Raw genomic sequence first — 27,342 nt, 5'->3', positions numbered from 1 at the left:
TCCAGCAAAATCTATGGGAGTCTTGCAGCAGCAAGCTCCCAAACGTTCTTTTTGTTGCTCATCATACAGAGGCACACTAGAGGCTACTCCTCGGAAAGTCCCTCTACTTCTTACAAAGCCCCTAGCCAATCCACTTTCACTAAGGGCTACCAGAGAGGGGGTTACAGGGGTAACAACAACAAAGGCAGAGGCAAGACTAACAACTCCTGCTCTGCCTCTGCCCCTACCCAATGACTTTCCTCCCCTTCCCCCCCAACATTCCACTCCTGTGGGGGGAAGACTGCAACAATTCCTTCATGCCTGGACCAACATCACATCAGACAGGTGGGTGCGACAAATTATTCAGTCAGGTTACTGTCTAGAACTAACATCTACCCCCCAAACATACCACCCAAACAGCGTCCAATGTCAAAAGAACATCTATTACTGTTAAAGCAAGAAGTAGTATCTCTGCTAGAAAAAAGTGCAATAGAACCAGTTCCTCTGTACCAACAAAACAAGGGGGTTTACTCTCTATATTTTCTAATTCCAAAGAAGGACGGTTCTCTAAGGCCTATTCTGGACCTCAGACCGCTACACGTATACATACAGTCAGACCATTTTCACATGGTCACACTCCAACAAGTCCATCCGCTCCTGTTACAAAACGACTTCCTTGCTACTCTAGATCTCAAGGACGCACACTTCCACATTCCCATTCACGAGGCTCACAGGAAGTATCTCAGATTTGTAATAGACGGGCAGCACAATCAATTCAAAGTACTCCCATTCGGAGTCACAACAGCACCAAGAGTTTTCACCAAGTGCTTAGCAGTAGTGGCAGCGCATTTACGAAGACAGCACATCCATGTCTTCCCGTACCTCGACAACTGGCTCATAAAAGCCAGCTCATACAACCAATGCGTGGAACACACTCATGCCACAATCCAACTGCTCCACAACTTGGGGTTCACAATAAACCACACCAAGTCTTATCTACAACCATCCAAAGTACAACAGTACCTTGGTGCCTCAATAAACACTTCAACAGCGCTAGCTTATCCCACTCCAGCAAGGATAGCCAGCATGCAAACTCTTCTGACAAAGTTTCAGCAGCACTCCCTTTCAGCACGTGTGCTCATGCAACTCATAGGGATGATGGCCTCTTGCATTTTCATAGTGCCCCATGCAAGACTTCAAATGCGTCCTCTTCAAGAGTGTTTATCACGTCACTGGAACCAGGCTCAAGGTCAATTAACAGACCTAGTGTTGGTAGACGGTCAGACTCATTGCTCTCTGCAGTGGTGGAACACCAAAAACCTTTCCAAGGGACGACCGTTCCTAGAGCCAGTTCCTCAGATAATCTTGACTGCGGAGGCATCGCTCTTCGGCTGGGGGGCCCACCTACTGCAACACACCATGCAAGGCAGGTGGACACCACAACAAAAGTTACTCCACATCAATCATCTGGAGTTACTAGCAATATTCTTAGCACTAAAAGCTTTCCAAAATCAAGCATCAAACAAAGCTGTGTTAGTCTGCACGGACAACATGACAGCCATGTATTACATACAGAAGCAGGGAGGCACACTCCCTGCAACTCTCTCAACTAGCACAGGACATATGGCGGTGGGCTATACCTCAAAACATATTCCCTCTAGCCCAGGATGTTCCCGGGAGTACAAAATACCATAGCGGATCGGTTAAGTCGTCAAATACAACAGACCCACGAGTGGGAACTTCATATGCAAGTTCTTCAACCATTCTTTCAGATGTGGGGACAACCTCAGATAGACCTCTTTGCCACCCACGAAAATGCCAAATGCCCAAACTTCGCCACCAGATATCCACACCCACTGTCCAAAGGCAATGCTATATGGATGAACTGGTCATACAGATTTGCGTACGCTTTTCCACCTCTACCACTCATGCCACTAGTAGTATGCAAACTACAGCAGCATTCTCTGACCCTCATCCTAGTTGCTCCAACGTGGGCCAGACAGCCGTGGTACACCACACTTCTTCAACTGTCTGTAGTACCGCACCAAAAATTGCACCTGCCTCCACATCTCTTGACACAGAACCGTGGAGAAATCAGACACCCGGACACAGCTCAGCTCAACCTTGCGATCTAGCTCCTGAAATCCTAGAATTTGGATATCTGAACCTTCCTCCAGACTGCATGAATGTCATAAAAAAAGCTAGACGTCCAACCACTAGGGCATGTTATGCAGCCAAGTGGAAACGCTTTGTAATATATTGTCACAACAATAATATTAATCCTCTAGATGTGTCTATTCAACTCATCATAGGATACTTACTGCATCTCCAAAGATGTAACTTAGCCTACACGTCTATTAGGCTACATCTTGCTGCAATAGCACCATACTTGCAAAACAGACAACATCTATCTCTGTTCAGAGTGCCTGCCATTAAAGCCTTTATGGAAGGCCTTAAAAGAATAATTCCTCCCAGAGTACCACCTGTGGAATTTAAACGTTGTTCTCACACGGTTAATGGGACCTCCCTTCGAACCCTTACACAAGTGTGAACTACAATTTTTAGTGTGGAAAGTTGCATTCCTAGTAGCTAGAACTACAAGCACTAACCATTGAAGAACCCTTCTTTCAAATGCATCATAATAAGGTAGTTCTACGTACTAATCCAAAATTCCTGCCCAAAGTCATTTCTCCCTTCCATCTTAATCAATCTGTGGAACTGCCCGTTTTCTTTTCGCAACCACAGACCGTAGCAAAAAGAGCTCTTCACACCTTAGATGTCAAAAGAGCATTGCTATACTACATCGAGAGGACACAACCCTTTCGTAAGACAAAAAAACTTTTTGCGTCTTTCTCGCCACCACACAAGGGTAATCCCATTTCAAAATCTGGGATAGCTAGATGGATTGTCAAATGCATACAGATTTGTTACCACAAAGCTAAACATACGTTATCTGTTCCTCCTAAAGCCCACTCTACAAGAAAGATAAGGGCTTCAATGGCATTTTTAGGGAACATTCCCCTAGATGACATCTGCAGAGCAGCTACATGGTCTACACCGCACACATTCACAAAACACTATTGTGTAGATGTGCAAACCAAACAACAAGCTATGTGGGCCAGGCTGTTCTCAAAACATTATTCCAAAGTACTGCAACAGATAGGGGTGGTCACCGCTAAGAGTGGGTACTGGTATACAATCTATACACAGTGTGTAATCTGCAGCTCATATGCCTCGAACGGAAAATGCTACTTACCAGTATGCATCTGTTCTTGGTATGTAGAGCTGCAGAGTTGCACATGCCTACCCGCCTCCCCGGCTACGTTCCAGTATTATCTTAATTAGATACAAATTATATGGGCATCCTTCCTTTTTCTTGCAAAGCTCCATCATTTCCCTAATGGCGAAAAACAATCTGAGGATGGAGCCGATGCCCATGCGCAATGTGGTCCAAATGAGGAGTCACCTATCTCGTGACGTCCAAAGAACTTTTCAGGACAACAACAAACTGCAAACATCCGGGCCCAACACTAGGTGGCAATCTATGCACAGTGTGCAACTCTGCAGCTCTACATGCCAAGATCAGATGCATACTAGTAAGTAGCATTTTCCTTCCAAATTCATCCACTCCAGTGGAAAGAGCTTTGCTCTCTATCGATATTAAGCGTTGTTTAAAATTCTACCTACAAAAGACATCAGACGCTCCAACCAACTGTTCGTGGCCTATGGCCAAGCAACCCTTGGAAATGCAGTCACGAAAGCCACAATTGCCTGATGGCTGGCATCTACAATTCATTTCTGCCATGGCAAGGCCAACAAACCTTTGCTGAGGAAAGCCAAGGCTCATTCTACAAGAACTATGGCAGCATCTACAGCTTTGTTTGCTGGAGTGACTCTGGAAAATATCTGTCATGCTGCGACATGGAAGAATGTCCACACATTCAGGAAGCATTACTGTCTTCAATCTGCACATGAAGATGATGCAGCGGTTGGACAGGCTGTACTACGCCATCTTTTTCTTTGAGGTCAGATTCAGGTACCTTTTTTTCTTTTAAATGCTATTTTCTGGCTGTCCTATTCATGCTACATATATTTATAGATAGATATCCATATAGTGATATTTGTATGCATGTTTCATTTGATGATGTATCTTACATGATTTTGATTTCTTAAAGACTTGCTTATTTTAAACTTTCTTAACCATTATGGATACAGTTTGGGAGTTTACAAACACTTGTCTCCCACCATCCGCAACCGACTGTATACTTTGTATACTGCACGCTACTCTGATTCAGGCATGTGAATTTATGAAAGATACTCCAATACTGGATAAGAAAACAAGTTACTTACCTGTAACTACAGTTATCCAGTATTGGTATCTTTCATATATTCACATGCACCCACCCTCCTCCCCGGAGAGTCAGTTCTCTATTATTTGGGATACTTACTTCCCACTTGTGCTAAGGAAAATCTGAGGAGAACTTGCTCTGCTGAGTGTTCTAGAGGGTGCTGATTGTTTGGAGTTGACTTTTGGTTCTTTTACCATAATGAGGTAGATAGGCTACTAAGATTTAGGCCTCAGGCCTTTTTCTTTTGTCCTACTACTACTATTTACCTTTGGCACTACTTTTGTAATTTACCGTGGGACTCCCGCCTCGGCGACGGGGAATGAGTCAGGCATGTGAATTTATGAAAGATACAAATACTGGATAACTGTAGTTACAGGTAAGTAACTTGTTTTCATATGTTTGCCAACAAGGAGGACACTTTTGGTGTGCCCCTCCAGATCAATGGGCAGGTCCAGGACCTCACATAGTCAGGAACAGGACTAGGTCTCTGTGCATACTATATTAGTTTAATCCTAAGGTCAAAATAAGTCAGGACACCAATTAGATATGCAGTTGGTCACGGAGGGCAGAGAACACACCCCTATACCATGCAGCAGACATTCCCATTGTCAGAAAGGCATTTCTTGAAAAAAGTAAGTGACCTCTAAATTGCAGCCACCTTGTTTTCAGTTCATTCGGAGGCCCCCTGCAGCTCGCATTGTTTTTAAAAGTTCTTTCACCCTATTTGAGAGAGGTTTCTTAATTTGCATGAGTTCTGCACTGTCCTAACTCAACCTGGGTACTACCTTATCTTCCATATGTGGGTAAATATCGGTTTCCGGTATCTTTTATAAATGTACATGTGGCTGCATTTACTTTTACATTTCGTTACAAGGTATTTGGCCATAAAGAAGTACACTATTTTTAGGGAGTTGATGAATAATCTGTTCAAACTTATGGGCTTCTTCCTCAAAGTCTTGTATATGTGGCTTTTGTGATTCAGAATCAACTGGAAGAGTGAATGGGACCCCAAGCTGTGTGGGGCCACTATGAATGGACCTTAGGAATGCACCTGTGTTTTTAAAAAAAACTATATACCATATTTACAATTAAAAATGTATGCAGGTCAAAATAACTACATGGAAATTATTAAATCAACCACTCTGACTTAGTATTATAAACGCAGTTCATAGCTAGATGTTTAAAGTCCTACATGACCGATTCACCGTCACCTGACAATCAATACATACCTTTATAGAATATTAATACATTAAAACTGAAAACAAAGCTGTTACCTTGGAGGATCTGATCCGCCTGCGTGACTTGTTTGTGTGATTTGATTTCTATTCTTTGTCACTTTTACTCATCACATGCTCACCTTTAGCTTAGTGGAATAGTCTTCATTTATGAATATTAGTCCTCCATTGACGAACTAGATGTGGCTTTTTTGTAAACCCAGTTCTCTAACAAATGTATCACCCTAGATTTCATAACAAAATCCTTCCCTCCTTTAAATCAGAAGTACAGTTATATATGTTAATTAATTTTTTATTTTGTTCTACCTACCCGTGAAAATGAGCTGCCTAATGGAGGTTCCTATATTCCTTAAAGGAGCCATGACAATTTTTTTTATGTAACTTGTGATGCCTGCATACACCATCTCCTAACTTGTTTTTCCTTTTTGTGAAAGCAGTTGAAGTGGTATTTTTAACCAAATGCCATTTAAAGTGTAAACATTTGAATTACTACTTGAAATAAATAGTTGCTGTAATGTCGTATTTGTTTTGATTATTGCATCATTTGTATAGATAATTTTCGTCCTTTAAAATGTGTTAAGAGCGCCAGACACACAGACAGACATTTTCTAACGCTTACAAATTCAAAGAAGGTTGTTGTGTTGGAGATCCTAGAATTACAAGTAACATTCTCAGTGCTATTGTTTTGCTGTCTGCATATGCCCAAAATTGTTCTGTGCTGTCTGCACATGCCCAGAATTCGTCTGTGGTTCTAGGACTGCATTGGCATGTTTGTAAATGTGGTCTTTTTATTGGAAACTCGACCAACTTTGAAGGCAAACCTTGACCATTGGTTGTGTGAAAGGATCTGGTCCCCAAACAAAGAACCCGGATTTCAGAGGGATCCATCTTTGGTGGCTTGTGTGTTTGCACAACCTAGTACATATCCTGACTCAAAAAACAACTGGCTGAGTTAGAATTTGCTAATTGTCAACATTGAAGATTATATCAACCCCCAATCAGCTGCTTGACATTTTATTTCAGTTTTTCTCGACACAACTTAATACCCTGAGTGTATTCTGAATTAATTTGAATTAGAGCTGTTTTCATTGCCTAACTCCTCATTCATCCCACATAAATCCTTGATTGATTAATACTGTAAGGTTAGTGAACTTGATGTTTACATGCGTCATTGAATCCCTTTCTACAAATTTCGACTATAATGCAAATTGGATTTCATGTGTTCAACAGTGCTCGTTTCACAATCCTCACCATTGGTCATGGTTTAATTTTAGGATCGTATCATTGATGCTGGACCCAAAGGAAACCATTCAAGATTCATGAATCACTGCTGTCAGCCAAACTGCGAAACACAGAAGTGGACTGTGAATGGAGACACCCGAGTTGGCCTCTTTGCTCTTTGTGACATCCAAGCTGGTATGGTGGATTCTGAAGTTGGAATGTATGTATTTGTTGAGGCTTGTATAGTGCATACCTAGCTGGGAAGCAGTGAAATTTCATACATGTAGGTCAATGGGGAATGATTCAGCATCTTGTAAATAAGCATGGGGTGCGGCGGGCAGCGACCCAAGAAAGAGTACATAGGTTTTGGTTTCTTTTATTAAAGCATCCATTAAAACAAGACGAGCCAATATGTTTCTGTATAATATTGGACTCGTTGTTTTTTTGAAGAGAATCTTTTTCATCTCCTTCTCAAAGTGAAGAAGAGAAGCACCAAAGTTCCACCTTGACGGGACATAGTTCCACATCATGGGTCTGTAGTTCAATAAGCATTTGCAAAGCAAATAGCACTAGGCTTTAAATTGCTGAGCTATTGGCTTTGCTTATGCTTTTTTCCAAATGCCTTCGTGTGCATGTATAATAATGCATGTGAATGCATGGCTTGGAATGTGATTTCTATTTTGTTTAAATAAATATTTCAAAATGGGTTTCAGCGCACATGGAGGCGACTATTTGACAGGTAAATTGAATTTAAAAAATAACAATACAGCAAGCTGCTTCAAACGTGATAAAAGCTAGTTACTGGCCCAGCAGCACTTTCCAGCTGGCAGCCGTGAAAACAAAAATAATCAATGTGAGATTGGGGAGCAAGTTTGCCAGCAGCGAAAAGTTGGGGGGTGATGAAAGAGAACGCTGCCTGGCAGCACTTTGCAGTTGCCAGATATGCATAAAAAATTAAACAAAAAAATAATTGTATTAAACTGAATGGGTGTGGGGGGAAAGGAGTGAAGAGCGAGAAGCAGGCAGAATAGATTAACATATCCATACCCCGGAAGTGCCAACAACGTAATTAAAAAAAAGTCCCCTGAAGTATGCAGTGGAAGCATAAAACTAATCCTAAAAGAACAGTGCAACACCTCAATGCTACTGTGCAGGGCAAACATAAGAATAAGGGAGAATGGCATCTAATCTGGAGCAGGGATGCAAGATTGACAACAAACTAAACCACTCATGACCAAGGGGCCTGAACTAAAGCCCAATCTAAACATATATAATGCCTTGGAAATAATGGGTCATGCCTACAGGCACATAAAGCAGTCTGTAGCCAAAATCTAAAAACGCTTAATTTTGATTTCCAGTCGCACTGGTATTTTGTTTCCGGCCTGCTAGGGTTGAGTGATATTTGTTTGCTACCTTGTAGATTATGGCACTGGATTTGAAGCTGTATCAAGCTTGTAACCATAGTAAGTGTCATGTTAGGGTGAGGGTCATAAGGCCCTACTGTCTTAGAACCATGAGTCTGGAGCTGCAGATTCCTCCATGTGCAACCACATAATTACCCTGTGCATGTGCTGAAGATGGCAAGTTCTAGCACATAAAGGCTACAATTGGCCAAAACTAGCGCACACAAGAGCAAGGGTGTCCAAATATGGCAGAATTGGGAACCAAAGAAAAGGCAGCCATTTCTGTCGACATTCTATGGTTGCCCTGCAAAGGTGGCCATCTGTAGCCTGTTGTATATTATAGCTTTAATTTAAATGTGGATTATTTTCATTTCTCTTTTACAGAAACAGAGCTGACTTTCAACTATAACCTGGAATGCTTGGGAAACGGAAAAACTGTTTGCAAATGTGGTGCTCCAAATTGCAGTGGCTTTCTTGGTGTGCGTCCAAAGGTACAGCCTTAGTCTACATTTTTTGATCTATGAGACTTTTAACATATAGTTTGTTCTTGAGATAATTTCCCACTTTTTGTCAGAATCTTTTGTAAAAAACCATCATGTTCACTTAAGTTGTTTTCCCTTTCAGAATCAGCCTGCGTCTACGGATGAAAAGACCAAGAGGAAGTTTAGACGCAGGGTACCAACAGCAGTGATCAAAGAGCATGAGGATGAATGTTTTAGTTGTGGTGATGCGGGGCAACTTATTTCTTGCAAGAAGCCAGGCTGTCCAAAGGTGTATCATGCCGACTGCCTCAATCTCAGTAGAAGGCCAGCAGGTAAATATCTGTAACAAGTGGGAATCGTATGCTAGTGGGTAAGAAATCTTTAGCTACAAATTCTTGCCATGGCCAGTGGAAATTAAGAAATTTAATACACACCCTTTAATGTTAATTAGTCAGATTTCTCAAACTAAGGGGAGGTCTTATTAAAGAATAACATATTTTGTCCTGTAATTATTTCACCGACTACCAGAAGCATTAATGTAATTAGTTAATGATGTTACCTTATGGTGTCCCTAGAATGTTTATTCCCCTTGCTCCAGTATTATATTTCAGATTTCTTCAAGCTGATGTTCGTTCCGACTTTGCTCAATCTGTCATTTTTCCTTGGTACAAGTGCTTCTGAACACAGTGTCCCATTAGTTCTCTTCCAGGGGATACTTATCACAGTCGTAAGCACTAAATAGTCCCGCCCATGTGTGGGGACCCCAGAGCATTAAAAAATATATATGCGCATATATATATATATATATATATATATATATATATACACATATATACACATATATATATATATATTAGAACACAATCTGACTCTCCTTCGTCAGAGAAACGGCAAGCACTCAGGAATTCCGGTGTAAAGAATTTTATTCTGCAAACCCCCCTCACCCCAGACAGACGCGTTTTGCTGTAAAAAGCTTCGTCAGTGTAAAAAAAATATATATATAGATAGATAGATAGATATATATCACAGAATCCACAGCGTCAGTGGAGGCAATCCTGTCCCCACCGCAGACACGGACCAGCAGTAGGTGCAAATTTCTTTATTGGTTGTGAACTGCCGCCATAGCCTTTATTTATTTTCAGAGGAAAGGTGATATAAGGCAGATAAGCCTAGAGGCTGCATATAGAAAACTCATTAGAGAAAACTGGCTCCGTGCCTTAAAGACCTGGAGCTTTGAGCTTGTCAGTTAGTGTTTTTCTGTCACTAATTGTTTTTTCAAGTGGGATTTTTTATCTTCAATCAACGTTTTTAGTATTTCTAGTATTAGTACCATCATTTTTTCTGACTTAACAGCTATTTGTCCTCTCAGAATGCCAGCCATATTTAATAAGTGCTCTTCCTGTGGGAAACAAATGGCGAAGTCGGATCCGCACTTGGTCTGTATTGTGTGAGAAGATAAAGCTGCCTGCCATGCAGGAGGGAGGAAAGGAGTCTGTAAGTGGAATGGAAGGATATCCCTCTAAAGAGCCCTCCTCTCAAGTAAGGTCAGAGCACAAAAAACAGGGAGATTAAAGAAAACATTGGTCGAATTCGCCGTTGAGGGAAAGTTAGACGTAGAAAATACCCTTGTGTTCTCCTTCAGCGTCGAAGTCTCCGCTGTCGATGCCGAAGACTCCCGGTACGAAGTTTAAGTCTATACAGGCGTCCTCTTCCCTTCGGCCGATGTCGACACCCCGGGAAGAAATCCAAATCTGAAAGAGACACGTTAGTGATAGATTCTTTACCTTAGAATATCCCCAGGCGTCAGACTGGATCCGGAAAATTTTGCGTAGCAATACTCCTGCGCGCCGGCAGGCGTCGTCCGCGGCAGTCGTCGGCGTCATTAGCGCCGGAATGACGTCGTCGAAGTACTCAGACGCCGCCCATGCACACCGACGTCGGTTCTTCTTTTTTCCGCGCCAGCTAGCACAGATCCGGAGAAGCTCTACCCCTTAGTCATTTTTTGACTAAACTTTTTTGATCTTTTGATCATTTCTCGAGTCTTCGACTCCGACGGTGCCGGTAGGTTTAAACCCTGCTCCAAGTGCGACCGACTGATGTCGGTTACCGACCGCAATCGCCGGTGCCTCAAGTGTTTAGGCCTCGACCACGACTACCGTACCTGCTCCGACTGCCGGGCCCTGACGTCTAAAGCTAGGCGGGAGCGGTCCCGCAAGCGACTCTAGCTCCGGCAGTCGGCCCCGCGCCGCTCCAGTTCCCGGTCCTCGCAGCCCTGGGAGTGGACATCGGTCGTCAGGATCCAAGTCCTCAGGTAAGAGGCATGAGAGGTCGGAGAGACGTCATCGTTTCTCCGACCCACCCCGACGCTCGCACGATGCGGCCGGGTGTTCGGGTGACACCACCCACGCGGCTCCGACTGAGTCACAGGCGTCGCCGTCTGCCCCACACCTTCGGGTCCCTGGGCATGGTGCGACGCCAGAGGAGGTCGAGCGGTACCTCATGGCCATGAGGTCCCTCCCTTCTCAGCCGAGTCCAGTGGCGCCTCCGGGCCCAACAGCCCTGGCTGGAGGGCCTAGCGGGTCGGGTGCTTCGGCTCCGACGCCGTCGGGTGCTTCGGTCCCGGCGCCGCAGGCCCTCACTGGATCCGCATCCGGATCCGGGTCGTCGGCGGTCGACCTCACCGGTGCCGGCCCTGCGGGTGTCGCCCCCGGCGCCCACTATGGACGCCGTCCCCAATCCTCCCTTCGGTCCGGATCTGGCGTCGGAGCGGCGCCGCTGGGCGCCTCTCCCAACGGCCTTTGGAGATTTCTATTGCCACAAACCGGCCCCGTCTGTTGACCCTGCTCTGCAGGAGATGGGTGACGAGGGTGATTGGGAGGGGTTTGTGGACCCTCTGGCACAAGAGTGCCAGTCTCAACAGGACTGGACATATGAGCTTGGGGAGGCCAGTGGAATTGACACTTCGCCAGACACTGGATTTGTCTCCCCTCCCACCGTGGCTACGGAGGAGGGGGCTACTTACAGTGTAGTGTTGACGAGGGCGGTCAAGGCCTTACACCTTGAAATCCTCGTTGCGGCCGTGAGGACTAACCTCCTCACTGAGGTCCTTAAACAGCAGGCAAGCTCCCTGCTGCCGTTTAATGAGGCCTTGTGTGACGTTCTTGTGGGCACTTGGTCCAAGCCAGCCACAGGTCTGCCTGTGGATAGGAACGTTGCCAGACGGTACCGCCCGGCCCCGGGTGACCCTTGCTTTTTGTCCACCCATCCCACCCCCGAGAGCCTGGTCATCCAGGCCTCCACTTCCCAGACCGCATTCCCGACGGCTCCGCCCGATCGGGAATCCAAGAGGTATGAACAATTCGGGAAGAAGGTGTTCTCGTCCCTGAGTTTGGGACTGCGGTCTGTCAATACCGCATGCCTCTTGGGCCGCTACACCCACACCCTTTGGGACACAGTCGCGGACGTGCTGCCACAATGTCCGGAGGAGGTCCGGGCTAAACTCGCCCAAGCCCTTGTGGAGGGCCGAGATGCAGCGCGATATTCCATCCGGTGTGGGCTGGATACCACGGACTCACTGGGCAGGGCTATGGCAACGACGGTGGCGGTTCGACACCACGCCTGGTTGAGGTCTGCCAACTTTTCGGCCGATGTCCAGGCCACCCTTCTGGACATGCCGTTCGATGGCAGTCGCCTCTTGGGCAACAAGTAAGACCATGCGCTTGAGCATTTTAAGGACTCCAGGGCTACGGCCAAGTCCTTGGGCCTCTCGGCCACTCGCCAGCAATCTGGTGCCTTTCACTCCTTTCGTAGCCACGGAAGGGGCGCCCCCACACGTGCTGCCAGCCACGCACCGCAGAATGTTCAACAGCGCGGTGGCGGCCGTGGAAACCGCCGTGGCAGTGGTCGGGGACAACGGCGAGGCCAGTCCACACCTCCCCTCGCAGCACCTGCCTCAAACCCTTCCTAGTCCTTGTTTTCAGGCCCATGTGACGCCAGTGGGGGGCAGGATTCACCATCACCTCTTCCACTGGCGCACTGTCACGTCGGACAGGTGGGTGCTGCAAATCGTCTGAAGGGGCTACTCCCTCCCCTTCGAGGCGACCCCTCCAGCCATGCCACCGCAATTCCACCGCGTGTCGGGGGATCACTTGCAACTTCTGCAAGAAGAAGTCACGGCCCTCTTGGCCAAGGGGGCCATCGAGCGCGTTCCTGGGCCAGAAGTAGGGTGTGGTTGTTACTCCCACTACTTTCTGGTACCCAAGAAGGGCAAAGGGGGCCTATGCCCTATCTTGGACCTACGGAACGTCAACGGCTTCCTCCGGGAGGAGAAGTTCAAGATGCTGACTTTGGCTCAGGTCTTAGCTGACCTGGAGACTGGATGGTAGCGTTGGACTTGCAGGACGCTTATTTTCACATCCCCGTCCTGCCGGCCCACCGGCGTTTTCTGCGGTTCACGGTAGGCCACGAGCACTTAGTTTACCGTGCTCCCCTTCGGCCTTACCAGTGCCCCACGGGTGTTCACGAAAGTGATGGCGGTGGTCGCAGCTCATCTGCGCAGGTTAGGGGTGTCAGTCTTCCCCTTCCTCGACGACTGGTTGTTGAAGGAGGGCTCGCCGCAGACAGTCGTCAGCCACCTCCAGACTACGGCCGACCTCCTGCACTTGCTGGGGTTCTCCATCAACGTGCCGAAGTCGCACCTGTGTCCCTCTCAGAAGCTCCTCTTCATCGGAGCGGTTCTAGACTCAGCACAGTTTCGGGTTTATCCTCCCGAACAGCGGGTTCGGGAAATTCAGGCTCTGATTCCAATCTTTCAGCCTTTATCCCGAGTCTCGGTCAGGTTGACACTGCGGCTTCTGGGGCTGATGGCCTCCTGCATCCTTCTGGTGCATCACGCCCGGTGGCGGATGCGGGCTCTGCAGTAGGACCTGAAGTTTCAGTGGGCCCAGCATCAGGGCAACTTGTCCAATCATGTCTTGATCTCGGAGGGCACTGCCAGACAATTGCAGTGGTGGCTCACGGACCGCGATTGGGTCAGTGGCAGATCCCTCTCCCTACCCCACCCGGAGCACGTGGTTGTGATGGACGCGTCCCTCCAGGGTTGGGGAGGCCACATGGGAGAGGCGGAGTTCAGAGGCCTCTGGTCTCCGGCGGAGTCCCGGCTCCATATCAACCTTTTCGAGCTGCGGGCGATCCGACTAGCACTGAAGGCATTCCTCCCCTCTGTCCGGGGGAGTGTAGTGCAGGTGTTCACGGACAACACCACCGCCATGTGGTACTGCAACAAACAGGGCGGGGTGGGGTCATGGACCCTATGCCAGGAGGCTCTGCGCCTCTGGCAGTGGCTGGAATATCAGGGCGTGACCCTGGTGGTTCAACACCTGGCAGGTTCTCTGAACGCCAGGGCGGACGAACTCAGCCGTCGGTGCATGATGGATCACGAATGGCGTCTGAACTCGGACGTGGCGCAAAGTCTCTTTCAGCAGTGGGGAGAGCCTTGGTTAGATCTATTCGCCACAGAAGAGAACGCGCAATGTCATCAGTTCTGCGCGTTGGAGTTTCCAAGGCGGCACTCGCTCAGAGACGCTTTTCGTCGCAAGTGGAGTTGCGGTCTATTGTACGCCTTTCCGCCTATACCACTTCTGCCCAGAGTGCTGAAGAAGACCAGGCACGACCGGGCCCAGGTTATCCTTGTGGCTCCGGACTGGGCACAAAGATACTGGTATCCCGAGTTACTCAGCATGTCAGTCGATTCCCCGATTCATCTGCCTCTTCGGGAGGACCTTCTGTCGCAGCAGCAGGGGACGGTCCTCCACCCGAACCTGTCCAGTCTCCACCTACAAGCTTGGAGATTGAGCGGCGACAGTTGAGGCCATTTGACTTGCCTCCCGAAGTCTGTAATGTCATTCTGGCAGCCAGGTGTCCCTCCACAAAGTCGGTATACGCCTGCAGGTGGAACAGATTTGTGGCATGGTGCACAGCAAAGGCTGTGGATCCACTCACTGCACCCCTTTCTGAGGTTCTCCTCTTCCTTCTCTCTCTTGCCCAGCAGGGCTCTGCTCTGGGCACTATCAAGGGGTACCTTTCTGCCCTTTCCGCCTTCTTAAGGCTACCTGATCAGCCTTCCTTGTTCAAGTCCCCGATTGTAAATAGGTTTTTGAACGGCATCACACACATGTTTCCTCCTGTTCCGTTCGTGATGCCCCAGTGGGACTTGAATCTTGTACTTACTTACCTGACGTGTGCTCCCTTTGAGCCGCTCCATAACTGTCCTCTCCGTCTTCTTACTTTGAAAACTGCTTTCCTGGTTGCCATCACCTCTGCCAGGAGAGTGAGTGAGCTCCAGGCTCTTTCTTCTACACCTCCTTTCCTCTCTGTCCATCCGGACAAGGTTGTGTTGCGGTCGAGAAATTCGTTCCTGCCCAAGGTTGTCACGGCCTTCCACATCGGGCAGTCCATTACCTTGCCCACCTTCTTTCCGCCTCCGCATCCCTCGAAAGAGGAAGAGAGCCTCCACCGTCTGGACCCAAAACGTTCGCTCTCTTACTATCTGGATCGCACACGCCAGTTACGGGTGGATGACCAACTCTTTGTTGGTTACGTGGGAGCTAAGAAGGGAAAGGCGGTGCACAAGCGGACCATCTCGCGGTGGATGATCTTGTGTATCCAGGCGTGTTACTCCTTGGCTAAGAAGGAGCCCCCTGTTGGACTAAGGGCTCATCCCACTCGGGCCACGGCGACTACCACTGCCCTGGGCCGAGGAGTGCCCTTGCAGGACATTTGCCAGGCAGCTACGTGGGCCTCGCTGCACACGTTTGCAAGACACTATTGCCTGGACAGCCAAGTCCAGAGGGATGGCTTCTTTGGCCGTTCCGTCCTCCAGGACTTTCTGGTGTGATTATTGGTTTGCAGACCCACCACCGGGGTTGGTATTGCAGGGGTATCTATTCTGAGGTAAGGAATCTATCACTAACGTGTCTCTTTCAGATGCACAAGTTACTACTTGTGTAACGATATATCTGTAACAGACATTAGTTAGTGATAGATTCCTTACCGCCCCACCCATCCTACCAGGTTCTGCGAACTGATTTCTAGGGTTAAGGTCATCCCTATCAGGGCCCTAGTTTCATGGCACCAGTGGTCAGTTTCTTGCATGGCTCTGCGTTCATGGCGCAGAAAGTCGTGTACCGAACTGACGTCCACGCGCATGGGTGGCGCCTAAGTAGTCTCCGTGAAGTCATCTCGGCGCATAAATCACGAGCGACGGACGCAGAGCCGCACAACGCCACCTACTGACGTGCAAGGGAACTGCTAGCGAAAACTCTCCGGATCCAGTCTGATGCCTGGGGCTATTCTATGGTAAGGAATCTATCACTAACTAATGTCTCTTACAGATATTTCGTTACTCGTTACACAAGTACTAACTTGTGAATTAGGGCCAGTAATGGCATAATTAGTGTCATACCTTGAATGCTGAAACATTCTGCCATTGGTTACATATTTGAATCCATAGCCAAGCCACCTTTTACAACCCCCCAATCAACCCACAATCAAGCAAAATAAATACTTTTGCTATTATTTGAATTTCTAATCAGAAAATAAGTGTGTTGCAAATCCAGTCACCAAGAAAAAAAACTGTTATTTTCTGTATTTAAAGATAATTCATCAAATTAATTTGAGATTGTGATATGGACTTCTGTTATTGAAAACCTCCACCCAGAAATTTGTTAGGGTTCTTTGTGCACAAAGTCCTACTTTCACATCCCGGGTAGATTGAAATGTCAGTCTTTACTACTGGGATATCACCCTGCATGTTAACCAAATGCTTAACTCCAGTAGGAACATACCATTGCAGGCAGGGGCTACAGGTAACATTGACTGATTAAAAACTGCAACTAAAAGCCATTTAGAAGTAGCTATTCAATGCTCCCTAATGTTTCATTTGAGAAATTATGACTGGCACCAAATGTTTCTCAGTCCACTGTACACCCATTGACTTGTTGCCTTCATGCATGTTGGTTTTTCTGTTTATCTGCAGATTATGAATGAGGGCTCTCCACATTGAACTCCAGTAGATTATTCCATGGGAAACTGGGAAGATAAGCTGCTGCTAACTATATGAAAGAAGCTCTCAAGTGATCGAGTAACCACTAGATTTTTTTCTAGGACATACCCTTTAGCACCGAGAACCAAACCAGTGGTGGCATTTGCTCCTTTCAATGCTTGGTGAACACGCAAGGGCAGTGTTCAGCCGCAGGTCTTTGGACACTAAAGCAATAGCACCTTGATTGTAAGTGTGCTGGAACTGCAGTTAAGCAAGCCATCAAAAATGTCCTACCCCCACCAAAACAGTATCCATTAGGATGAAGAAAACGTGCGTAGGATCCCCTCCTCTTTGAAGAAGCACAGGAACTAAGAGAATCGACTGTCAAACTTTAAATCAAAGTTTAGGCAGAATAATAACCATTTTTACCCAAAAAAAAGTGCAGTTTAATTCCCCAGAAGAGTAAAATGCAGGAACTGGGCTGGATTAACAAATGGAGCCTTCTTTACTTCAATGATGGGGTACCACATTGATCTGTCTACAAGCAGCATAAACATAAAATTGCAGATTCGCCTCTTGATTTCTAAATGGGAGCTTGAAGAGTGAATTATTTTAAGTCTGCTGGTACAGAGTAGATGTTTGGTACCTATTGCCAAGACCCAGGCTATTACTGTACCTTCCCTATCTGACCTCCTCCGGAATACAGCATATTTCTATGACTGCTCCCTGAAAAGAAGGTTAAACATTTTAACAAACAAGACCTAGAAATGCTGTTCTCCCATCTTGTAGTCTTTCCTAAGTTATTGAATAATAATTTTAATTACTGCAATAACCTCATAAATATTATAGTCAAGCTGTTGTGGGACACCTCGCAAACATTTCAGATTATCTTTTCTTTTCTCTAATTTTTAGGTCGAACCTGTAACAACGTGCATGTGCTGTTCTGGCGACAACTTTGTCAGGGATTTTGAAATCTGCACACGCTCGTGCGTGTCCTTTTTCTTTTGTCCTAGGCTTTTGGCCTTTGCGTGCGTCTTTTTAACAAAGACCGCACGCAGTTGGCCAAAGGCAGGCACATTGCTCCACCCAGGGCCTATTGGTGGCGGTTACCTGCACGGCCGCCATGTGGTTTCAATTATCGTGTCCAGACACAGGTGCGATAATTGAAACCACATGGCTCGCTGTGGTGCGCGCGCCCTCTCGTTCTGTTAAAATCTTAACCGTGTTCTGGTTTTGAAAAGGAGGCTGCACGATGTGGCTCGTGTGGATTGCTTGGTACGTGTTAGCAGTGTGTAAATGTCTCACTTGTGAGCTTCATGTAATTCTTATAAATTATACAGTTAATGCCCATAGGTCGCACATTTTTCTTCGTGTGAACTTTCACTTTAAAATGTGGAATTTTACTCTTCTTAAGTTGCTTCAAGGGTAGAAGGTAACCAACACCCATCCACTTTCAAAGTCGCAAGACAAAGGTAAAGTTTGTTCCTGGGTGAATAAAATTGGCATCTATTTTCAATGAGAACTACCGTTCGTGAGAAAATATTGTCAGATTGTGGCAAACACTGCAGAGGGAGTAAATGGCAGAAAAGCAGCATACTGCATAAGCCAGTAATCGGGATGTAGATGAGATTATTGTAATAAAAACTTCACAGTCCCTTTAACGGACCCATGAATGTACTGGCTAGGAAGTCCAACGCTCTAGAAACCCGTGTCCTACCGTGAGGAACTGTAATTCCCCAATGAAATGGTTTTGCGGAATGTTGTTCTTGCGGTCTCCCGGTAAAAGGGACCGCATCTGGCACCAGTGGCTGCCTTGCACTCCAGGGGACTAGAGAAAAAAACAAGCTGCCTCTTTTGTCGGTGACCTTTTCTTCATGGACTGCTGGAGATGCAGGTAATGCAAGCTCTTTGTGTAGCGCCGGGAGTAGGAGGAGGATTGCAGCCACTCAGAGGGACTCGAATCCTCTTCACCGACTATTGCTGTCTTTGCTCCTTTGCAGACAATGCGCCTTAAGCCGTTAAGAGGCTCACAGATTTGGCTGGAGTTTTAGCCAGGCCTGATGCCTTCCAGGGTCTGGGGTGACACATCTGCTCTTCCGATTGGCCGCTTCCCTGGGTGGTCGACGATAGCAGCCATTAACGGAATAGCAAAGCCTATGGGTGATCAGGGAAGGTGGGGGTAGTGGTGGCGAGGACCTTGGTACTTGGGGTGAAGGCAAAGAGGAGGGTGTTGTGCTGGAATCTGTGTAACAAGGACATCTGCTATTTCAGTGACTGGAGGTAGGGAGTACAGCCTGTGACTGAACGGGGTCTCATAGGTGGGTTGCGAAGGCAGCCGCAATCTTCAGTTGATTTATTGGGGGGAGGGGGGTCGTTAGTAACTGGAAGTTGTGGATGGCCAGAGAAAAAGCTGTATTCTGTGCAGTGCTCGAGGTGTTGAGTGGCATGGAGTTGCTGGTTTTTCAAAGACTGTCCCAGCGTCCCGACATTTAAAAAAACAAGCATTTGCAATGCAATAGGTCTCGCATTTACGCAAGCTTGAAGTATTGGCATTGTAAATGGCAATGCCTTTTATTTATGTTTTAAAAACCAAAACATAAATGAAAGGTATTGTCATTTACATTCGCACTAGCTCAAACTCGTTACTCCTTATCACTGACTTATGCCCTAGCTGAGCCCTTAACCCCATTAGAGTTGAGAGCAAAAATAAAAAATAAAAAAAAGTCTTTTTTTGAATGACAATCTTAAATGAAAATTCCGGCAAGCATTTTACGCCATCACCATGTTGTTGTATAACTTTAGTTTGGAGTTGGTGTGTCAAAATGCCCAGACATGTAATATCAGTAACTTATAGCAATAACTTAGATCAACTGATAGTTCTGGGCTCTTTGTTCCGTCTTGCTATGAAGAAAATGAGAGGCAGTGTAACATTCGCTGACTTGAAATTTTCATATGGCCTGGTATTTATACTGTTTTTTGTTGTTCAGCCTTTACACACCCATCTTCTCACCCCTGGCCTCTAACCCTGCTACCTCATTCATTTCAAATTTTTATTCATATCATATTTTATTCTTCCTCATTCCTGGGGCTCTCTAAAGGTTTCGTCAGAGGGGCCTGGGACAGGCCTCTACATATTCCTGGTATCTCCGCCCCATCCAATGGTATATTGTTGGATCTGGTCCATATTGTGGCCTCCCCTTTCTATCTATTGCATGGATGGCCATCTCATGCCCTTCAATGCATAACAATGGCTGTTTTGCATTGGATCACCCTCAGTTTTGCCGTAGCCAATCGAAACCTAGCTAGATTTTGGCCGACAAACTCTGCCCCGACTTTGCGTGAGTAAAAGTCTGACATGGATTGGTGCATGCAGGCAGAGAAGATGGTCTGTGAGGGGAGGGGATGTCCATACAAATGGACAAATACATGGGGAAGATGGAATGAGAGCAGGGGGATGTTGTGTGCACCTATTGCGAGAATTGACCCAAGTGGGCTGGAGTGACGGGGGCAATATATATATGGCCTTGCTACAACGGATAGGCGGTGGAAGTTTTATACCTTGGACGATAAAAGATTTTTGAAAAACTCCTCTGTCATGAACGTTATTGTAATGCTTTGTATACTGATAGTTCTGTAGTTGGGGATCTCTGTGTATAGTCATAATATAGTGAATAGTCCCGCCCATGTGCGTGGACCCCGGAGCAATCAAAAATAATCTCTTAAGCTGTCTTCATTGCAGTCCTGCATAGACATTTAAAAGGAAATTAAAGACAATAATGCAGCATGTACCTACAAGACTACACTGTCCAGTACTTCAACTAGAAATGCCAAGGATATAACACCGATAGCACATTTAACGCAATCTGTCAAGTTTCACCCATAGAGAAACCTTCCTCCCCTCACCAAATCCTTGGAATGATAGAGAGGAAGGTAAGGACAGACAAGCCTCCATAGGCCATTATGTGTCTGGAAAAGGGATACCGTGCTTTTAAGGAACTCTCTTGGGACCCTCTGTATCCCAGCATGCACAGCCCCTTCCTTTTACTTTCAGTTCTTTTTTCCAGCTCCTGCTAGCAGGACCCTGGAGCATTGAGCTCTCCCTTTATGGGTGTTTTGTTAACTTTTTGGCACTTTTAAAGTGTTAGAGTGTGTTCACTCGACGTGTTTTTGCCTCTTCTTCACTTTTCTGGTGATTTTGGCCACTCTTTTATCAAATACTAGCAGCCCGTCCCGAAGTTGTCCGGGCATGCTGTAGCCGACGCCACTGTACCTTAACACGCTCTAGCCGCGAACGTGTTTTTCCGGTGTTCGCTCCATCCCCAAAAGTGTTTGGCCGCTCCAGCGTGTTTGGCCGCACCATCCTACGCCCCTGCAATATGCAAACGTGTGTGTTCGCTCCATCCCCGAACGTGTTTAGCCGCTCCAGCCTACGCCACTTAGACGCACAACATCGCGTCAACGTCCAACGCCCACAACAATGCTAAAGGACACGCCCACTCGTATTGGAACGCTAGTCCCACACAGAACGCTTCTCTTTTGCCGAATCCCACAACGCACACGCCCACAACGGACTACTTTTCACAAAACGTTCTTTTCCCCTTCTAATGTATATGTTGGGCTGCTGTATAGCCTATGACCATCTGCTGATACTGTAGTTTGCAATGCTGTATTGGGTGTTCCGATTGGTGCTGTAGTTCTTGAGCTTACCCGCCTCAAAGGTTTGGGCTCTCTCTTTATTATATTAGTATAGATGCCTGCCTTATTTGAGAAATGTCCAGAGTGTGCCAGGAATAAGGCAAGATCTGATCCACACAGGGTCTGTATCCTGTGTCTCCCTTCTTCCCATGTTCCTGGGACTTGTGAGATCTGCCTGAAGTTTTCCAGTAGGACCCTGAAGGACAAAGACAACTTATCAGCCTTCCGGAAAGCAGTGAAAACTTTTCTATTCCCTTGCCTGTAACCCTCCCTTTATCCATGGACTCTCCACGCTTAGGATCTGATCCGGGTTCCAGCGCCGGGACGCCTCATTGCCGGGGCAGCTGTAGCGCTTTACCAAAACAATAAGATAAGATAAGATAAGAGAGAAGATCAGGCTCCAAGGACTGGAGCAAAGAAGACAGCAAGGTCAAGGTGGGTCTGGGCAGGAAGGGGCTTCTTCCTCTGCCCGTGCTGAGGCCTCTGGGGGGCTCCCCAGTAAGAAAAAGGCTAGAAAACGCCACCGGTCTCCGTCGGCGTCGATAGCCTCGACGCCAGCATCGAGAGGAATGACCACGGTCTGCTCCCAGTCTCCCCAGGGCTCTGGGTCGAAGCGACTTCGACGTCGAGGGGATTGACGTTGAGACCTCCCGACGAGGTCGACGTCGAGAACTGCTTCGTCGTCGAGTCCTCATCGACGTCGAGAGGGTTCGAAAAGGCGCAGGTGGTTGACGTCGAGGCCTCACCGTCGTTCACCATCGACGTCGGCTCGATGTTCGGCGTCGAAGAATATCATCGACGTCGAAGGAAATCATCGACGTCGAGAAGGAGATCATCATCGACGTCAAGGAGGCGTTCATCGACGTCGAAAAGGCGCTCAGGGTCGAGGTCGAGAGCATCGTCCTCCAGGAGGAGTTCCAAAGCCAGGACTGTGTCTTCGGTCACCACAAGTCCACGGTCGCGGCGGCGCCGTCGCTCGGCTGCCAGGGGTACGGCCTCTAGGTCCCCCCCTTCAGGTCAGGCGAAGAAAAGGAAGAGAGGGGAAGAGGCTCCGGGCTCGGAGCACTCACAAGTTTATTCCCTCGCCAAGCCGAGGTCACCTACACCTCCTCCGTTACCTAAGGACCCTCCTCCACGTAACCCGACGCCTCCTCCGCCACCTGATCGTCCTCCACCTCCTACGCCACCACCTGCGCTGAGGTCTGCCTCGTTACCACATCTCCCGAAGCCGCCTACGGGGCCACCGCAACCTAGGCTCCCGTTTAGGCCTCCACAGTGCCCTCCGCTGCGGCCCGTGGAACGTCCGAGGACGCGAAGGTCGAGATCTCGCTCCAGATGGAGAGATAGATCCAGGAGTCGCCGTCGCTCTTCTACAAGATCCAGACGGCGCCACAGGAGGGACCGGTCGAGGTCCCGCTACACGGATTCCTCTAGTGCCAGGGACTATTCACCTACCCTGACGGATTCCCCTCGGACAAGGGTGTCTCCAGTAGACGACATAGTGTCCTTCCAGGACTTGTTGCTACGAGGGGTGGCTAAGCTGTGCATCACGCTCACTGTGCCCATGCCACTGACGTCCGTCATCTTCGAAACGCTGCACAAGAAGCAGTTGTCTCGCCCTTTACTGCCCTTGGTGCCTGGGCTGGTAGAACCGGCCATGGAGCTGTTCCTCACGCCTGCGTCTACGAGATCGACACCTTCAAGGCTGCAGAAGAAATATAAGGCTCCTGACTCAGACCCAGCATTTCTTAGGGTGGATCCCACGCCTGACTCGGTGATTGTGACGGCAGCAAGAAAACAGCACGCCACCACCCCATCATCAACATTGCCTCCTGACAAGGAGAGCCGCTGGATGGATTCGGCAGACAGGAAGGTTTGCGGGACGGGCTCCACTTCGATGAAGGCCGCGAGTGCCTCAGCCCTGTTGGGACGTTACGATCGGGCTCTGTGGGAGTCCCTCCAACAGTTTTCGGAACACCTTCCCAAGGAAAAGAGGGAAGATTTCCAAGAGATCCTCGCTGAAGGTCTGCTGGTTTCCAACCAGGTGATAAGTTCGGCAGCCCACAGGTAATGCCATGGGGTCAACCTGAGGCGCCACGCCTGGCTGCGTCTTACATCCTTGAAGCCCGAGGCGCAGCAGAGAGTTGCTGACCTACCCATTTCGGGCAAGACCCTCTTCGGGAAACATGCGGACGACGAGATGGCCCGCATGAAGGCGGAGGCGGAAACCCTGACGGCTGTCGGGTTGGAAAAGCCGAAGGAACAGAAAAAGACCTTCCGCCCGTTCCAGAGGCGGTACGGGGCGCAAGGCAGAGGGCAAGGTCGGCAGGCTGGACAGCAACAACAGCAGCAGCAGTTCCAGCGGAAACTGTTCCAAAAGCACCAGAGGGGCCGAGGGGGTCAACAGCCTTCCTCCGCGACCAAAGGCCCGGCTGGGTCTAGGCCCTGAGGTGCTTCTTCCCCCTCATCCGTTACCCGCTCCGGTAGGGGGAAGCATTCAACATTACCTGGCAGAGTGGAAAAACATTACTCAGGACAAGTGGGTGCTGAATATTGTTTGCAATGGATACAGTCTTCGTTTCACCAGCCCGCCTCCAGCAATTCCACCGGTCGGCTCGCAATTCCAACTATGCGAGCTCCATGCGGAGGCCGATACCCTGTTAAGAAAAAGGGCGATAGAAGACGTCCCTCTGTCTCAAAGGGGAAAGGGTCTTTACTCACGCTTCTTCCTAGTACAGAAGGACAAGAACGAGTTCAGAACCATTCTGGATTTGCGACAATCAAACAAGTGGATTCGCAGGGAAAAGTTTTGCATGCTGTCTTTGCACCAGATTTATCCTCAGCTGCAGAGAGGAGACTGGATGTGCGCGATAGATCTGCAAGATGCGTACTTCCATGTGCCCATTGCACGGAAACATCGGAAGTTCCTGCGCATCCTCACAGGCACCAATCACTATCAGTACACCGTACGACCGTTTGGACTGAAGTCCGCACCCAGGACTTTTTCGAAATGCATGGCTGTGGTAGCAGCGCACCTGAGAAAGAACAAGGTGTTTGTCTACCCGTACCTGGACGATTGGTTGATCAAAGCCTCAACCTTCCAGGAAGCGCAATTGCACTTCAACAGGACGGCCGTCCTGTTGAACCGTCTGGGGTTGCACATAAATCTGTCCAAGTCTGTCCCGATTCCTGTACAGTGCCTGCAGTACTTGGGAGCCTCCATCAATACGCTGTCGGCAAGCGTGTCTCCTTCGGAGGAGAGACGCTTATCCATCCCTTAAGGCTCAGGCTCTCATAGCTGCTCCATCTACAACAGTGAGGACAGTGTCTTCTCTACTGGGATCGATGGCCTCTTGTATCTTCCTCACTCCGCACGCGCGCCTACACATGAGGCCGCTACAGGAATGTTTGGAGGACCAGTGGGACCAGAGGAAAGGGTGTTGGGACGACCGGATTCAGTTGTCTCTTCACGCCCAACAATCCCTGAGATGGTGGTGCTCAGCAGAGAATCTCCTCAGAGGGGTTCCTTTCCACAAGGACATCCCGACTCATACTATCATTACGGATGCGTCTCTCCTGGGCTGGGGAGCGCACTCAGACCATCTACAGATCCAGGGAACGTGGTCTCAACAGAGTCCACGTATCACATGAATTTCCTGGAACTCAGAGCTGTTCACTTGGCACTGAAGGTTTTTTATTCGTCCTTCCAGACCAACTCCTTGCTTGTGCAGACGGACAATATGACCACGATGTATTACCTCAACAAGCAGGCGAGCTCGAGATCGCAGCACACTGTCACAGGAAGCGCAGGCGATCTGGCACTGGCTGTTAGCCAGAGGACTGACGATAACGGCAACTCATCTGCCAGGTGTGCAGAATGTTCAGGCGGACGCCCTCAGCAGGTTGCTTCACGAAATCCACGAGTGGGTCATAAACGACGAGGTGCCCGGCGACGTCTTCGCCATGTGGGGCACTCCAGAAGTGGATCTATTCGCCACCGCAGAAAACAGCAAATGCCGCGACTTCGCCTCAAGGTATTACCAGCCAGGGACTCTGGGGAATGCCTTATGGATCAGCTGGTCGAACAGCTTTCTGTACGCTTTTCCACCCATTCCCCTGATTCCAGCGGTGCTCATCTAGCTGGCCCGATCCCGGGCGCGGATGATCCTCATTGCGCTGGAATGGCCCAGATAGTGGTGGTTCACGGACCTGCTTCACCGGTCGATCCTACCTCATCGGCGGCTGCCGTGTCGGCCGGACCTTCTCACGAAGTTCGGGGGGCAGATTGTACACCCCAACCTCTCATCGTTGAGTTTGGCGGCATGGCTCCTGAGATAGTGCAATATGGCCACTTGAATCTTCCTGAGGATTGCATGGACATATTGAAGGAGGCTAAGAGGTCATCTACTAGGACCTCTTATGCTTACAAATGGAAGAGATTCTGCATCTGGTGCATGTCTAAGAACTATGATCCGACGACCTGCAAGGAGGATGTTATCCTTCCATACCTTCTGCATCTAGCTCAGTCTGGCCTTAATTTCCATTCCATCAAGGTTCCTCTAGCTGCATTGACTGCTTACAGAAAATGCCCTTCACAGACATCCTTCTTCCAGATTCCTGTGATTAAGGATTTTTTGGAAGGGTTGAAGAAGGTGTTCCCTCCTGTTCGGCTTCCTTCGCCTTCATGGGAACTGAATGTGGTACTGTCCAGGCTGATAAAGGAACCCTTCGAGCCTATTCATAAGGCTTCACTGCAGCACCTGTCTTGGAAGGCGGCGTTCCTTGTGGCCATTACATCGGCCCGCAGGGTGAGTGAAATTCAGGCATTGTGTTGCCAGGAACCTTATACTGTGTTTCATGCTGCTAAGGTTGTTATGCGTACTCACCCTAAGTTCCTTCCCAAGGTGATTTCTGATTTTCATGTTAATCAGACTATAACTTTACCAACATTTTTCCAGAATCCTTCCACTCCAGCGGAATGGTCTCTTCATTCCCTGGATGTCAGAAGGGTGTTGAAATTCTATCTGGATAAGACCAAGGATATTCGTAGATCCGACCAGCTGTCAACTATGGGTCGGTTAGGACTGGTCTGGCTACTTCGAAACAGTCCATCTCTAGGTGGATTGTGTCATGTATCCAGCTCTGTTATCAGAAAGCGAATAAGACCTTAGGGGTTAAGCCTAAGGCTCATTCTACAAGGGGCAAAGCAGCTACAACAGCTTTGCTTCAAAATGTTCCCATTGCAGAGATCTGCAGGGCGGCCACTTGGAAGTCGGTCCACACCTTTGCTAAGCACTACTGTCTGGACTCCGATGCAAGAGCAGATGCTCAGGTTGGGCAGGCTTCGCTGCGAAATCTGTTCACACAATAGTGGTTTTGTCTTTATTTCTCCACCCCCGGATTGTTTTTGGATGGGCTTGCCATTCTATTCACTAGATTATGACTATACACAGAGATCCCCTACTACAAAAGGAGTAGTTTCTTACCTGTAACCCCAGTTCTGCAGTAGGGGTATCTCTGTTATAGTCATAAGCGCCCGCCCTTCTCCCCAGTGGAGAAAATAGTACTGTGATGTATGCTACAGGCCTTGCTTTATGCACCCTCAAAAAGAACTGAAAGTAAAAGGAAGGGGCTGTGCATGCTGGGATATCGAGGGTCTCCAGGGAGTTCCTTAAAGGCACGGTATCCCTTTTCCAGACACATAATGGCAGCCTATGGAGGCTTGTCTGTCCTTACCTTCCTCTCTATCATTCCAAGGATTTGGTGAGGGGAGGAAAGTTTCTCTATGGGTGAAACTTGACAGATTGTGTTAAACGTGTTATTGGTGTTATATCCTTGGCATTTCTAGTTGAAGTACTGGACAGTGTAGCCTTGTAGGTACAGACTGCATTATTTTCTTTAATTTTCTCTTAAATGTCTATGCAGGACTGCAATGAA

At 48.1% G+C, this 27,342-nt stretch overlaps 1 protein-coding gene across 7 annotated transcripts in view; it reads left to right on the top strand.

Annotated features, from left to right (window-relative positions):
• NSD1 (nuclear receptor binding SET domain protein 1) overlaps positions 1 to 27,342 on the top strand; it is a 1,209,044-nt gene that overhangs the window by 1,165,979 nt on the left and 15,723 nt on the right. For all 7 annotated transcript variants that reach the window (XM_078652779.1, XM_078652777.1, XM_078652781.1 and 4 more), the window contains 3 exons: positions 6,838 to 6,979; positions 8,572 to 8,678; positions 8,812 to 9,001. In XM_078652779.1, the coding sequence (XP_078508905.1) occupies positions 6,838 to 6,979; positions 8,572 to 8,678; positions 8,812 to 9,001 (439 nt within the window). The remainder of the gene's footprint in view (positions 1 to 6,837; positions 6,980 to 8,571; positions 8,679 to 8,811; positions 9,002 to 27,342) is intronic.

The sequence above is a fragment of the Lissotriton helveticus genome, chromosome 7 (assembly GCF_964261635.1).
Source record: "Lissotriton helveticus chromosome 7, aLisHel1.1, whole genome shotgun sequence".
NCBI lineage: Eukaryota > Metazoa > Chordata > Amphibia > Caudata > Salamandridae > Lissotriton > Lissotriton helveticus.
This window is presented reverse-complemented; position numbering and strand designations above follow the sequence as displayed.